At 36.9% G+C, this 13,804-nt stretch overlaps 1 protein-coding gene across 1 annotated transcript in view; it reads right to left on the reverse strand.

The window, feature by feature from the left end:
- The window catches only part of ABCA12 (ATP binding cassette subfamily A member 12), a 208,128-nt gene that overhangs the window by 81,898 nt on the left and 112,426 nt on the right, over nucleotides 1–13,804 (reverse strand). The window contains exons 12-16 of the mRNA XM_038001573.2: nucleotides 8,714–8,970; nucleotides 8,510–8,622; nucleotides 7,186–7,310; nucleotides 3,598–3,771; nucleotides 84–248 (exon numbers count right to left, since the gene is read on the reverse strand). Coding sequence (XP_037857501.2) covers nucleotides 84–248; nucleotides 3,598–3,771; nucleotides 7,186–7,310; nucleotides 8,510–8,622; nucleotides 8,714–8,970 — 834 coding nt within the window. The remainder of the gene's footprint in view (nucleotides 1–83; nucleotides 249–3,597; nucleotides 3,772–7,185; nucleotides 7,311–8,509; nucleotides 8,623–8,713; nucleotides 8,971–13,804) is intronic.

Consider the following 13,804-nt stretch of genomic DNA (forward strand, 5'->3'; position numbering starts at 1 on the left):
ACGATTGAAGCTGAATGTGTTATAACTACTCAATATGACAGAAGGCATTTTTCAACAAGAACATTACTGGGTGACTTTTCTACCTGTGTTAATGGAACACTTCTGGGCAGATGCATTTGTTTCAGGGATCTCATTTTGTCTAGCAGCGGATGTGTGCCGGAGGCCATCTGATTGAGAATCTCTCTTAGTCTTATGAAGAGCTCCATCATCTTTTCTACTGGCTTTTGATCTTTCCTCGGGAAAAACACCTAACATAAACAGAATAAAAAGAATTGCTTTATGTGGAAAAATGGAACCCTCATGCATTGTTGGTAAGGTTGTAAGAAGGTACAGCCACTTTGGAAAACATCTTTGAAGTTTATTAAATAGTTAAATGTAAATTTACCACTCAACCTGACAATTCCATTCCTGGGCATTTATCTAAGAGAAGTGAAAACATGTCCACACAAAGATTTGTATGTGAATGTTTATAGCAGCATTATTTACGATAGCCAAAAAGGGTAAACAATCCAGGTGAGTGGACAAAGTGTATATTCTTAAGATGGAATACTATTTGGCAATGAAAGGAATTGAAATACTGATACATACACAACATGTATGAAACTAAAAACAAATTATATTAAGCGAACGAATCGAGGCAAAAAGAATACATATTTCATGATTCAATGTATAAGTAATATCTTTTTAAAAAGGCAAATCTACAGAAACATAGATTAGAAGTTGCCTGGGCTAGTGATTGAAATGAGAGGTAACTGCAAATAGACATGAGGTTTCTTTTGGAGGTAATGGAAATGTCCTAAAAGTAGATTTTGGCAATAGTTGCACAATTCTGTATATTTACTAAAAAAAAAATCATTGAGTTAATCACTTAAAATCAGTGATTTTATGGTATATAAATAATGCCTCAATAAAGTTGCAAAAATAGATGATTTTATAAATCATAAAGGCAAATGGCAATTACATATTTCTTCATGTATACTATTGCTCAAAAATAATATAATATGCACCTAAAATTAAAATAAAACTGTCAAAAGGCTTATATGATTTATCAGGCTAAGTCGTTTTAATCCCATAATGCTTATGTGCTACAGGAAGAAACAACTGAAAATGTTTTAAAATTTTAATGTAATTTTTGTATCCTCTTATTTCATTTATTCAGGAACATGAATTGAGTGCCTGCTGTGTTCCCAGCACTGGGTGAGGTGATGGCTGTGCAGTGGTGGTCAAGCTGGCACCATCTCGGTACTCAGGGAACTTTGATCTATTAGGAGGAACAGATATCAAACAAGCCAATGAACCAAAGGCTGGGGCACATGAGAAGGTAGGGAGTGTTTAGCCAGGAAATCAAAGGAGACCTTCCCAAGCAAAATCTCAAAGAATGAGGAAGAACATACCATTGAAAGAACAAGAAGAGGAAGGGCATAGGCAGAGGGGCAAAGCTGTCTGAGGTCCATGAGGAGAGAAAACTCTTGATATTTCCAAGGAAGTCAAAGACCAAGATTATGAGCACAAGATTCAGCTGGAGAAGTAGCTTTGTGTCTGTATCTCCCACACTGCACAGCTCTCAGTCATGAAGATATGGTTACCTCAGTAGCAGAGCTCCTAATTCCAAACATATTTTAAAAATTAAAACCAACCTTGGTTTCTATTTTCTACTGCAGTTCTGCCAAAATTCTAGGCTTTCCCACACTAATGTGAAATAAATTGGCATGCCCATGTTTAATGGCTAGACTCAACAGCAAATATTCAGTTTGATATCCGCTCTGTGGAGGCATGATAAAATTACAGTTAAAATTTTAGGTGGAGTAATAATAATAATTTCATGTCATATGTATTGTAGGTTATAGTTTATGTAAAATAACCATTGGCTGAGTTAATGGGTATTTGCTGCATTTCCCTACGGGCCAGGCACTGTTCTTTGCATTTAAAATATTTCAGTGAACAAACAGGCCCCTGTGGAATGAACATACTAGTGGGGGAAGACAGCACACAATTTTAAAAATGGGCCGAGCACGGTGACTCATGCCTGTAATCCCAGCACTTTGAGAGGCCAAGGTGGGAGGATCACTTGAGGTCAGGAGATCAAGACCAGCTGGCCAACATGGTACAATCCCATCCCTACTAAAAATGCAAAAATTAGCCGGGTGTGGTAGCACACATCTGTAATCCCAGCTACTCAGGAGACTGAGGCACAAGAATCGCCTGAACCCAGGAGGCGGAGGTTGCAGTGAGCCAAGATGGCACCACTGCACTCCAGTCTGGGTGACAGAGAGACTCTGTCTCAAAAAAAAAAAAAAAAAGTTTAAAAATGAAAATGTAATAAAAGATATAGTTGGCTGGAAGTAAAACAGAAACCAGAATAGGAAAAGGGGATTTGAGAGTGCTGTAGGTAGCACTGGTTGCATTTTAAATAGGGTGGTCAGGGTAGACCTTACTGAGAACGTCCATGTTAAGCAAAGGCAAAAAAAAAAAAAAAAAAAAAAATAGCCTTGCAAATCATGTGAAGGGTTGTCTCTGGAGTTGTGCCACACAGCAACCCTGGAGCCAGGGTCCAGAAAGTAGCCAAGTAGGAAATGAGATTTTAGTGATGAGGAATCATAGTGCAGATCATGAGGCCCTTGTAAAATTTGGGGGTTTACTTGAATCAAATAGGAGATCCACTGGAAAGTTTTGAGCAGAAGGGTGATATAATGAGACTTTAGGTTTTAAAAGATCACTCAGGCTGCTTACAAGGTGGTAGGGATGGGGGTAGAGGGTAGATGTGGAAGGAAGGGATATGGTTAGGAGACTACTGCAAAAATATAGGTGTGAGTTGATAGTAACAGGATTACTCTGAACAGGATTACTTATAACTAGTCCAAAATATTTTTTATCCCTTTGGCTATGTCTCAAAAATACGTCGGCTATTTCCTTTAGGTTGTGTTTACTACAGAGGACAATTCTTCACTGTTTTTAAAAACATGTAAATATTTTTGACCCAGGTTAAATTTGGGTGAACATAGGTGCTTAATTTTCCTATGTTTATATTTTTCTTTCAGTTATTTAGTAAATAAGTACTCATAGAGCATCTGCATATTGCAAGATGAAGTCAATGCTGATTTTACTAAGCTCTAATAACGACCATTTGTTTTTCCTTCAGGGTATATAATGGTAGCCTCTATCTAAGTTGATAAAGGAAACATGAAATTTTTTTAGAATGCCATTTTTAATCAAGAAAACACTTTTTACTAATCTTTTTTAACCCTACCAACTTCATGTCTGTTCATTGTTAAAAAAAAAAATTGCAACATTTGCATTTTACATTTTTGAAATACAACATTTGTATTTCACAGTAACAGTACGTATTAAATTTAATTATTGGTCTCTGATACACAAACTGAGAATTAGTAAGGCAATAATATTAGTTTCCACATCTATAAAACATGCAGAATTGCAATAAATGATCTCTAAGATTGCATTTAGCTTTAAAATAATGCAGTAATTCCAAAAGCTGAAAAAATAGATCTCATCCTTCATACTATCAGAGAACATACATGTGTAATTAAATACTTTTATATAAACCATGAATATAAACATATTTAACTAATAGCAACTTGCCTTGTATGTGAAGTTGTAAACGTTTAAGTAGTGCAGAAGAGTGAGTCCGATGAGGTAAGACTGCCAGGATCTCTCTGAAAGAGACAGGTTGCAAAATTCCTTCATTGCATCTTCCAGTTTGAGATTGGTAATATTAGTATCACAGGAATGCATCCAGAACACCTGAGAAATAATCTGCAAGTGGAGGAAGAAAAATCTTTCAGCTGTGAATCATTCGAGAGTCAACTGTTCATTTTATGAGGTTTTTTGTGTACTCTAAATTTTAAACTATAACAAAAAGTCCTCAAGAATCAAACAACTTTTAATCTAAAGCAATAATTACTATAAATAAAACGATAGATAATTAATGGTTCACTTAAGAAATAAGATGGGAGGCCGGGTGCGGTGGCTCACACCTGTAATCCCAGCACTTTGGGAACCTGAGGTGGGTGGATCACGAGGTCAGGAGTTCGCGACCAGCCTGGCCAACGTGGTGAAACCCCATCTCTACTAAAGATAGAATAAATTAGCCAGGCGTGGTGGCGGGCATCTGTAATCCCGGCTACTCAGGAGGCTAAGGCAGGAGAATCGCTTGAACCCTGGAGGTGGAGGTTGCAGTCAGCTAAGACTGCGCCATTGCACTCCAGCCTGGGAGACAGGGCAAGACTCTGCCTCAAAAATAAAAGAAAGAAGATGGGAAAAAAAAGACAGGGAGACATTCAGGATGACTCCCAGATTTCTTGCCTGAACAGCTGGGTGAATGATGGTACCAAGAAAGGTAAGTGATTTGGAGTAAGTTTGGGGAAAACATTAGTCTAAGACTTTGCTCCCTATAAAATCTTACTCTTAATAAATTCAAATTGCATTTAATTTTTGTAATCATTCAAAGTTATAATCTTAGGCAATACACTTTGTGGGTCCAGAGATGTAAAGCAAAGAAAAAGAGCTCCAGACCATATAATCATGTGAATCACCCATCTTGAACAGTAATGCTCCTGTAGATAGTGAGGTATGACTGCGCAAAACAATGAAAGTGTCATCTTCATTGCCACCAAGTTGAAAAAAAAGAGAAAAGCATACAGCATTCAAGGCCACAGGAACTTTTCACTCTTTACTCTTGAAAGTAATAAGAATGTACACTCTCCATTTACATGTTTTATTTACTAAAATGAACCTGCTCTATGGAAGCCAAAAACGTGATTGCTGAAATTACATCTTAGGATCAAATAATCAAAAGGTAAGATTAAAGGGAAAAGATCAATGAATATTATTTACTAGTACAGTAAAGGCAAAGCTGTTTTAATTTTTGTATGGGGGAACCAATTAAAATGACAAGAGATAGCTGCAACATTTTTTAAGAGGAACCTTAAAGGCTTTTTAGAAACTTTATCCAATATTGGAAAATAACTGGACTGTGCTTAGAAATGACACACTCTGTCACACGTAAGGTTTGAATGGATGAGGCTTTAAGCTCTTCAGCTCCTCTGAAAAATTTCCATGACACTTCCAGACAATTGACTTGGAAAAAGAATAAAAGATAAGACATTTTGAGGGGAAAACCCTATTACCGAAATATGAAGAAATGACATTATTCATTTTCACATCAAAAAATGTTTACTACAACCACAAACTTAGCCTTAGTTCCCTGGACCACATCTATTGTATATGCTATGTCTTGCTGTGAGACTTTTAAAAAGTAAAAAAGAGTATCCTTTTTATTTTAGTTGCAAGCAATAGTAAGTACTCTCCACATATTTTTCCCCCAATTAGGTTACTGAAGTTTGACTTTGATAGCATTTGAGTAGGTAAAAATTCGCCTCAGACAATGTGATTGCAACAGTGAATATAATTCTTTAGTGATGGCATCCATTGATTAAGGAAGCCATCTGGGGGTAAGGAAAAGGAAAGAACAAAGGGGACATGGGAAAGGAGAAGGAAAAATAAAGAAAAAAGGGACACATGGTGATAATATTCTTGCTTCAGAATTTTTCTTCTATCTTAAGAATTAGGCCTCCAGCGTCACGCTACCTGACTTAAATCATACTACAAGGCTACGGTAACCAAAACAGCATGATACTGGTACCAAAACAGAGATATAGACCAATGGAACAGAACAGAGCCCTCAGAAATAATACCACACATCTACAACCATCTGATCTTTGACAAACATGGCAAAAACAGGAAATGGGGAAAGGATTCCCTATTTAATAAATGGTGCTGGGAAAACTGGCTAGCCACATGTAGAAAGCTGAAACTGGATCCCTTCCTTACACCTTATACAAAAATTAATTCAAGATGGACTAGAGGCTTAAATGTTAGACCTAAAACCGTAAAAACCCTAGAAGAAAACCTAGGCAATACCGTTCAGGACATAGGCATGGGCAAGGACTTCATGTCTAAAACACCAAAAGCAACGGCAACAAAAGCCAAAATTGACAAATGGGATCTAATTAAACTAAAGAACTTCTGCACAGCAAAAGAAACTACCATCAGAGTGAACAGGCAACCTACAGAATGGGAGAAAATTTTTGCCATCTACTCATCTGACAAAGGGCTAATATCTAGAATCTACAAAGAACTTAAACAAATTTACAAGAAAAAAAACAACCCCATCAAAAAGTGGGTGAATGATATGAACAGACACTTCTCAAAAGTAGACATTTATGCAGCCAACAGACACATGAAAAAATGCTCATCATCACTCGCCATCAGAGAAATGCAAATCAAAACCACAATGAGATACCATCTCACACCAGTTAGAATGGTGATCATTAAAAAGTCAGGAAATAACAGGTGTTGGAGAGGATGTGGAGAAATAGGAACACTTTTACACTGTTGATGGGACTGTAAACTAGTTCAACCATTGTGGAAGACAGTGTGGCAATTCCTCAAGGATCTAGAACTACAAATACCATTTGACCCAGCCATCCCATTACTGGGTATATACCCAAAGGATTATAAATTATGCTGCTATATGCTGCTATAAAGACACATGCACACGTATGTTTATTGTGGCACTATTCACAATAGCAAAGACATGGAACCAACCCAAATGTCCATCAATGATAGACTGGATTAAGAAAATGTGGCACATATACACCATGGAATACTATACAGCCATAAAAAGGGATGAGTTCGTGTCCTTTGTAGGGACAGGGATGAAGCTGGAAACCATCATTCTCAGCAAACTATTGCAAGGACAAAAAACCAAACACTGCATGTTCTCACTCATAGGTGAGACTTGAACAATGAGAACACCTGGACACAGGAAGGGGAACGTCACACACCTGGGCCTGTCGTGGGGTCAGGGGATGGGGGAGGGATAGCATTAGGAGATATACCTAATGTAAATGACAAGTTAATGCGTGCAGCACACCAACATGGCACATGTATACATATGTAACAAACCTGCACGTTGTGCACATGTACCCTAGAACTTAATGTATGGAAAAAAAAAAAGAATTAGGCCTCCAGGTTTATCACTTACGTAGAAAATTCCCCAGCTTAGCATGCAACTTCTCAGTGTTTAACTGGTAAGCACTCAACAAATGCTAAATGCTATTTAAATTTCTAAGAACTGCATGTAAGTACAAACACATGACACCTCACCTCAGCTCTGTTATCAGGGATGGGAATGGCCAGCAACTTGTCAATACTCCTGTTGGACATTCCTGTTGTTCTCCTTAGATCTTCTTTCAGCTCTTCGACATTTTTAAACATTTCTATTAACTGACCTGCAAGAAGAAAAATGTAAAAAGAAAATACATGTTGGTTTGTCAGGTCACTCTTTTTAGTATGACTAACATAGAGAAACCTTCTAGACTAAAACATACATGCCTTCTCAGGGGCAGATGTCTCCCAGTTTTTGCAGACGTTGCATATTTAGGATCTATTTCTATCTGATTTAGATTTGTTCTTATTATGATATCATAAACCCAAGGTAACAGATTGCTCTGGGTTATAAATTTTCCTTAGGTATCTACAACTCAAGGTTGATTTAAGGAAAATATGCTTTCCTCACAGATTTTGATCACATAATGCACTAAGTAAATATCTCTCCATTTGATTTAAAATATCACACAGGTTCAATATGTTTTTAAATCTGGGATCACGTAATATTGTCAATTTGGACAAAGTTTGATAAATCCACACATAATGCCACAGAGCATTTTTCTTTAACTACAGTCACACTACAGTTATAAAGGGTTTTTACAATCATTATCTCACTTTTAAATAGAATGTGTTTAACTTCAAACTCTTTTAGGGGGGTGATTATAAGTCTTTCATTTCTGGGTCATTTATGGCACAAGAAACAATATTTTGATTTTAGCAGATTGTAATAATCATCCTGCAAATGCCTTTCCATTTCTTTAAAGAATCCTTCATGCAAATATACCTTTTTGAACCTAGTGCCATTCCAATTTTGTGGCTGCCCATTGTCCAAAATTCTGAATGCCTTTCCTTTCAGTATTGAGGAATTACGCAAAGAAGAAACATATTGCATGATACATCATGTTTGGAATACTAATAGAAAGTTCTGAATTGAGATTTCTGTAGACAGCAGTACACCCTTTTGGTTTTTTTCCATCAGATTATTTTCACAGAAGCACATAAATTTCATCATTGCCCTTGCAGCTGACTATCGGATGCACGTTAATATATCAGAGAAACAAAAGGTGAATGGTCTAACTAGTTAAACTTTTGAAGATCTTTTTGCTGTGAAATCAAATTTCTCTGTTTCATTCTCTGCTAGCTTTCTGTGTGTTTACTTTAGACAAGTAACCATATTTGAACGCTTCAGGTTTCTCATGTGTAAGGGCAGATAGCAAAGCGAGTTTGGTTGGGAACTTCAAAAAAAGCCTTTCTTAAACTGCAGCGTGAGAATCACATACATTCTAATAAGACAAGATTTAAAATGTGGATGGGGAAACACCTGGCTTTTCAGAAGCATCTGCACTGTTATTGACATGCAGCATGACTTCTACGATCGGTATTAACTGAGTGATATTTTCCATGTAATTCATTTGCAGTGCCTGTTCTAGAAACCTGAAACAAAACAGAAAAGAAGAAATTCAACTAGGTATATCAATATTTTGAAAGAGATTTCACCACGGAAGAAGACAATGGAAAAACTTACTGATCCATATTTAAATTAATTTTGCTTGGATCCCCAGTCAGCAAATCTCTCACTTTTTCAGATATGAGATTGTCATGGTACAGTAAGCTAGCTGCTATTTCGGTGCCCAGCTCTGCTGCTTCGAGGAGTTGCAGATCAAACTCACTGTCTTCACACAGGCTCCCAAAGCTCATATCAGAGAGCTGGCATGACTTCTCTATCAAACTGAAAGTTTCAGATTCACAAAGAAGTTCGGTCAAGTTTCGAAGTTGAGACAGCTTTCCAGAAAGGGAAAAGAGTGGGAAATAGATTAGTTACATTTTTCTACATATATAGTAGTGGATAATAAGTAACCACAATCGATTTCCTTTAAGAAAAACATTCTGCATATGTATTTGGTTAGTTGGCATTTGGCGTTAGTTTTATTATGAAGTACTACGCTCTGTCATTTGAGTTTCTTATTCCTGTTAAGAACTTGATAAAACTTTTGGGCCTATTAGAACTGTCTTTCTCTGTGGAGTCACAGGTTTAAAAAAATGTAGTTTAGTTTTATCCAGCTTCACTCACAAATACTTTGACTAATTTTATATTTTGACTTATATTTTAAATCATATGTAAGGGCAGATAAAAAGCAGGTTTGTTTTGGAACTTCTAAAAAGCATTTCTTTCTCACACCCATTAAGATGGCTACTATTAATAAAAAAAGAACAGAAAATAACAAGTGTTAGAGAAGATGTGGAGAAATTATAACCCTTGTGCACTGTTGGTGGTAATGTACACACACACACACACAGAGTGGTATATTATTAAACCTTAAAAAGGAAACAAATTCTGACACAGGCTGCAGCATGAATGAACCTTGAGTATGCTGTGCTAAGTAAAATAAGCCAGTCTCAAGAAATGAAAGGTGAGTGGTCTAATAATGTATGATTCCACTCGTATGACAAAGTACCTAGAGTAGTCAAATACACAGGGGTAGAAGCAAAATGTGGGTTGTTAAGGGCTGGGGAAGTAGAGGATGAGTTGTTGTTTAGTGAATATGGAGTTTCAGTTTACAAAATGAAATGAGTTCTGGAGATTAATTGCACAACAATGTAAATGTACTTAACACAACTGCACTGTATAGTTAAAAATGGTTAAGATAGTAAATGTTATGTTTATTTTACCACAATTCTTATTTTTATTTTTATTTTTTGAGACACGGTCTCACTGTGTCACCCAGGCTGGAGTACACTGGCATGATCACAGCTCACTGCAACCTTGACCTCCAGGCTCAGGTGATCCTCCCACCTTAGCCTCTCAAATAAGTAGCTAAGACTACAGGCATATACCTGCACTCCTGGCTAATTTCTTGTATTTTTTTTGTGGAAACAATGGAGTACATTGGCATGATCACGGCTCCCTGCAACCTCAACCTCCGTGCTCAGGTGATCCTCTCCCCTTAGCCTCTCAGGTAAGTAGCTGGGACTATAGGCATATACCTGCACTCCTGGCTAATTTTTGGTAGAAATGGGGTTTCACCACATTGCCCTGGCTATTCTCTCTCCCATGCTGAAGCCATCTGCTGGCCTCAACCTCCCTGAGTGCTGGAATTACAGATGTGAGCCACTGTGGCCAGTCAACAATTTTTAAAGGTTAATAAAAAAATTTTTAAAGTCTTTCTTGAACTGCAGCATGAAGATCACATTCATTCTAATAAGACTGTATTTAAACTAAGAACAAGAAGACGCCTGATTTTTTGGAAGACTCTGCACCGCTATCGACCTTATCTTCTTCCCTCTTAGGTATTGTAGGATACTGGGTGCTTTTGTCTTTAAAAGGGCTTAAAAATCCCACACCCAGAGGAAAAAAAGGAAAATGAAAATCAAATGATTTCCTATCCTGTCAATGATATTCCTCTTACTATCAGTTCACTATGTTCTATGTGTTCTGAGGATATATTCCATTCCCTACAACCTGGGGAAAAAATACTATATGCCTCTGGGAAAGCAAATTCTTTTGTGCTTGGAAGCTACCCTAGAGCTGTTTCTTTTAAGAAGGGAAATAAATTGGAACAAAATCCTGAGAAGCAAATATATGTGTCATTCATTGCAGCTCAGTTTCCAATCAGAAGTTACAGTTTGACCGAAATGAAGTATTTTATGGTACCGGCAAATGTTTGGGAATATTTATTTCTATATTATCAAATAAGAAAGGCACAATGATGTGTCTTTAATGAGCAGTTTATAACTGCACGTAGGTTATAGCAATTAAATGTTGGTCATCTTAGATAGTAAATATCATTGGTCTATTTTCCATTGTACTTAATATTATGATTGACCTCTGAGTTCGAACTATTCAAAAATGGGTTTATATGTACAAAAATTCTACTTACTAGTGCTATCGCTATGAGCAATTTTCCATTCTGGAATAGACCCAATCACTGTACCACCTATAACTCCATTTGCCACTCTAGTCTTTCTTTTGATTTTTCAATTACCAGATATGATTAAACCTGTAATAAATGGAGTGAAGCTTCTATACTACATTCTCCAGTGACTTGTTTTCGGTAATTTATTAAATAAAAAGATAAATTCTGTTGGGCTAATATATTTGTTTAAATTGAGCTTTGAGGGTGTTGTACATTTGAATGGCTTTTACCCAGTAGAGACTGAAATGTGTTTTTTAATTGTAAGTTTGGTGTACATATGTGGAAACCAGCAAAAGTCCATATAGTATAGTCGTGGCTTAGTGAGATCAAAGTTATAGAAGAGGAAATTGGAAATCTAGCCACACTGTGGCTACTAGACTTGGTTCTCTGAAATAAAAATATAGGGCCAACAATGTGGAATGCATTGAGAAGCATATCCACCAAGGAGAAACATTACTGCCATTTCGTCTTTGTCATTACTTACTACTTTATTCTGAGAACAATACAGCCATTAAAGTTCTAGAAGCTTCACAGGTCATTAATAATCAACATAAATTCAGTGAATTAGAATTCTTTCTTCAAAAACATGTGTCAACTTCAGATTGCAGATTGGCCAAAGCTTCATGTAGAGCCCTTCTCTCTTTTATCACGAGTAAAAGTTCAGGCTTAAAATAGAACAACAGATGACTAACGCCCTTTCCAGCTGTGACTGAATTCTCCACTGCCTGATGCTTTTCAAATGTATCTGAATCAGAATCGTAAGTGACATGATGGTATGGACCTCACAATAGCATGTGCATAAAATGATAAAACAGCAATATTCCTGGGCTCTTGGTGGGTAAATAGAGAGAAAAATGAGGCTATTTAAAATTTTACAGGTTTTACATTAAAAATATTGTGTTATTTGTATTTCTGCCCAATACAGGAACAGCCACTTTATGCATAGCTCCCTAATCAGGAAGTTATTCTTCCCAACAAAGCAACTGGAAAGAAAAAAGATAAAACAATGAAGGGAGGAGAAAACACAAAAGTTCAAGAGGAGCAGAATAGACAAGGAGAAAAAGCTAGGAAAAGTCGTCAATGAATGACAGCGTTCACCCCCATCTTAGAAATATCATGAATAAAGCATTAGATTGGGTGTGGCCTAACTGATGGTCACAATCATGATACTAATTATCAGAGTGAACGAAGCAGGGGAGTAAGAGCATCAGTAACTGTGAAACTCTAGGAGTTTGTCTTCATTCTTTCAGTGATAGGTACTGAGTGTTTCCAATGTGTCATACTCTATGCCAGGTGCTGGGGATGCAATGGTAAAGGAAGAGACCTGGCAATATTCTTCATGGAGCTTGTGGTCTAGGACTGAATGGGTCCCGTCAATTTCAAATAACAGCCACGCTTGTCATAAATGACAATAGATTTTCTACTCCAAGGAAAAGAATGTAGTTTATTTCCACTTCTGTGGCTTCTATAACGTTTTCCATAATGTAACCCTCAAGGAGAGCATTATATTCAAATTGGGGATGATGTTTTCAATTATTTTTAGCCCCAGTCCCATCCCGTTAGTATAAATGGTTGAGACTGGTGTTTCCATTCCCCTAGTGTATATTATGTGCTTCCTGGTGACTTTCTAAGTCAAGAACTACAGTAAGTAATTGCCCAGGGAACATGACTGCATTGTCGGTACTCTACTTTAACATCCTCACTTTTTCATACATGCATGAATCAAGCCTTAAGCTCCTATTATGTGGGGCTTTAGGGGTGTTGAAAGCATAATTTCATCAGCTTAAACTCTAGTGAGGAAAACAGACCTGACATGCAACAAATTGTAATGCCAAGTAATGAGTTCCAAATGCCAGGAATCTCACTGTCATTGGAGATGTCATCTCATTAGAGATGTCTCTTTCTAAAATGCAAATTTCACCTTCTTCAAATATACAACTTTCATGATCAAATTCAAACTCCTTGACAAGGAAATCAGGATCTAGGCTCACCCTCACCTTGCAGCCCTCTTTTCTGCCTATCACATGGGCATCTTCTGTTCCAGCTGAACACATGACTGCAGATACCCTATACCTGTCTTTCAACTTCACACCTCTATTTTCTTAAACTCAGGACTCTATGTCTAGAATGCACAACTAACCTAATTCTACACAGCCTTCAAAACTCAGAGAAAGCATTATTTTCTCTACAGAATTTCTTCTTTCCACCTCTGTCCCTTACAATCCATGTTAGATATCCCTCCTCCATGCACAGAAGCCTCTATCCACCTATCACAACCCTTACCTCACTGTATTACAATTGTCGATCTGCTTTTCCATCTCCTCCACTGGATTGACTATAAGCACTTTGGGGTTAGAGGGTATGTCTTACAAATAAATAGATTAGTATTATGGGAGTACATATAATTGATAAAAAAGTCAATGAATAAATATTATAGGAGCACAGAAGGAAAAGTCATTATCCTGGCAGAAAAATAACAAGAAAGGTGATACTCTAATATAGAAGAAGTGATGTTTAAACTTGTCCTTGAGGGGTGAGTAGGAATTTTCCAGATGAATGTACAACTTCCTTCTCATTTGCACAAACAAATTAAGATAATGCAAATTAAGCATATTAGAAATTTTGATGCATGTGGAAGACTAGGGCTAAAATGTAGGTAATGGTAACTAGCACATTTATTTGTAATATACATGGACATAATG

The sequence above is a fragment of the Chlorocebus sabaeus genome, chromosome 10, assembly GCF_047675955.1.
Source record: "Chlorocebus sabaeus isolate Y175 chromosome 10, mChlSab1.0.hap1, whole genome shotgun sequence".
Taxonomy (NCBI): domain Eukaryota; kingdom Metazoa; phylum Chordata; class Mammalia; order Primates; family Cercopithecidae; genus Chlorocebus; species Chlorocebus sabaeus.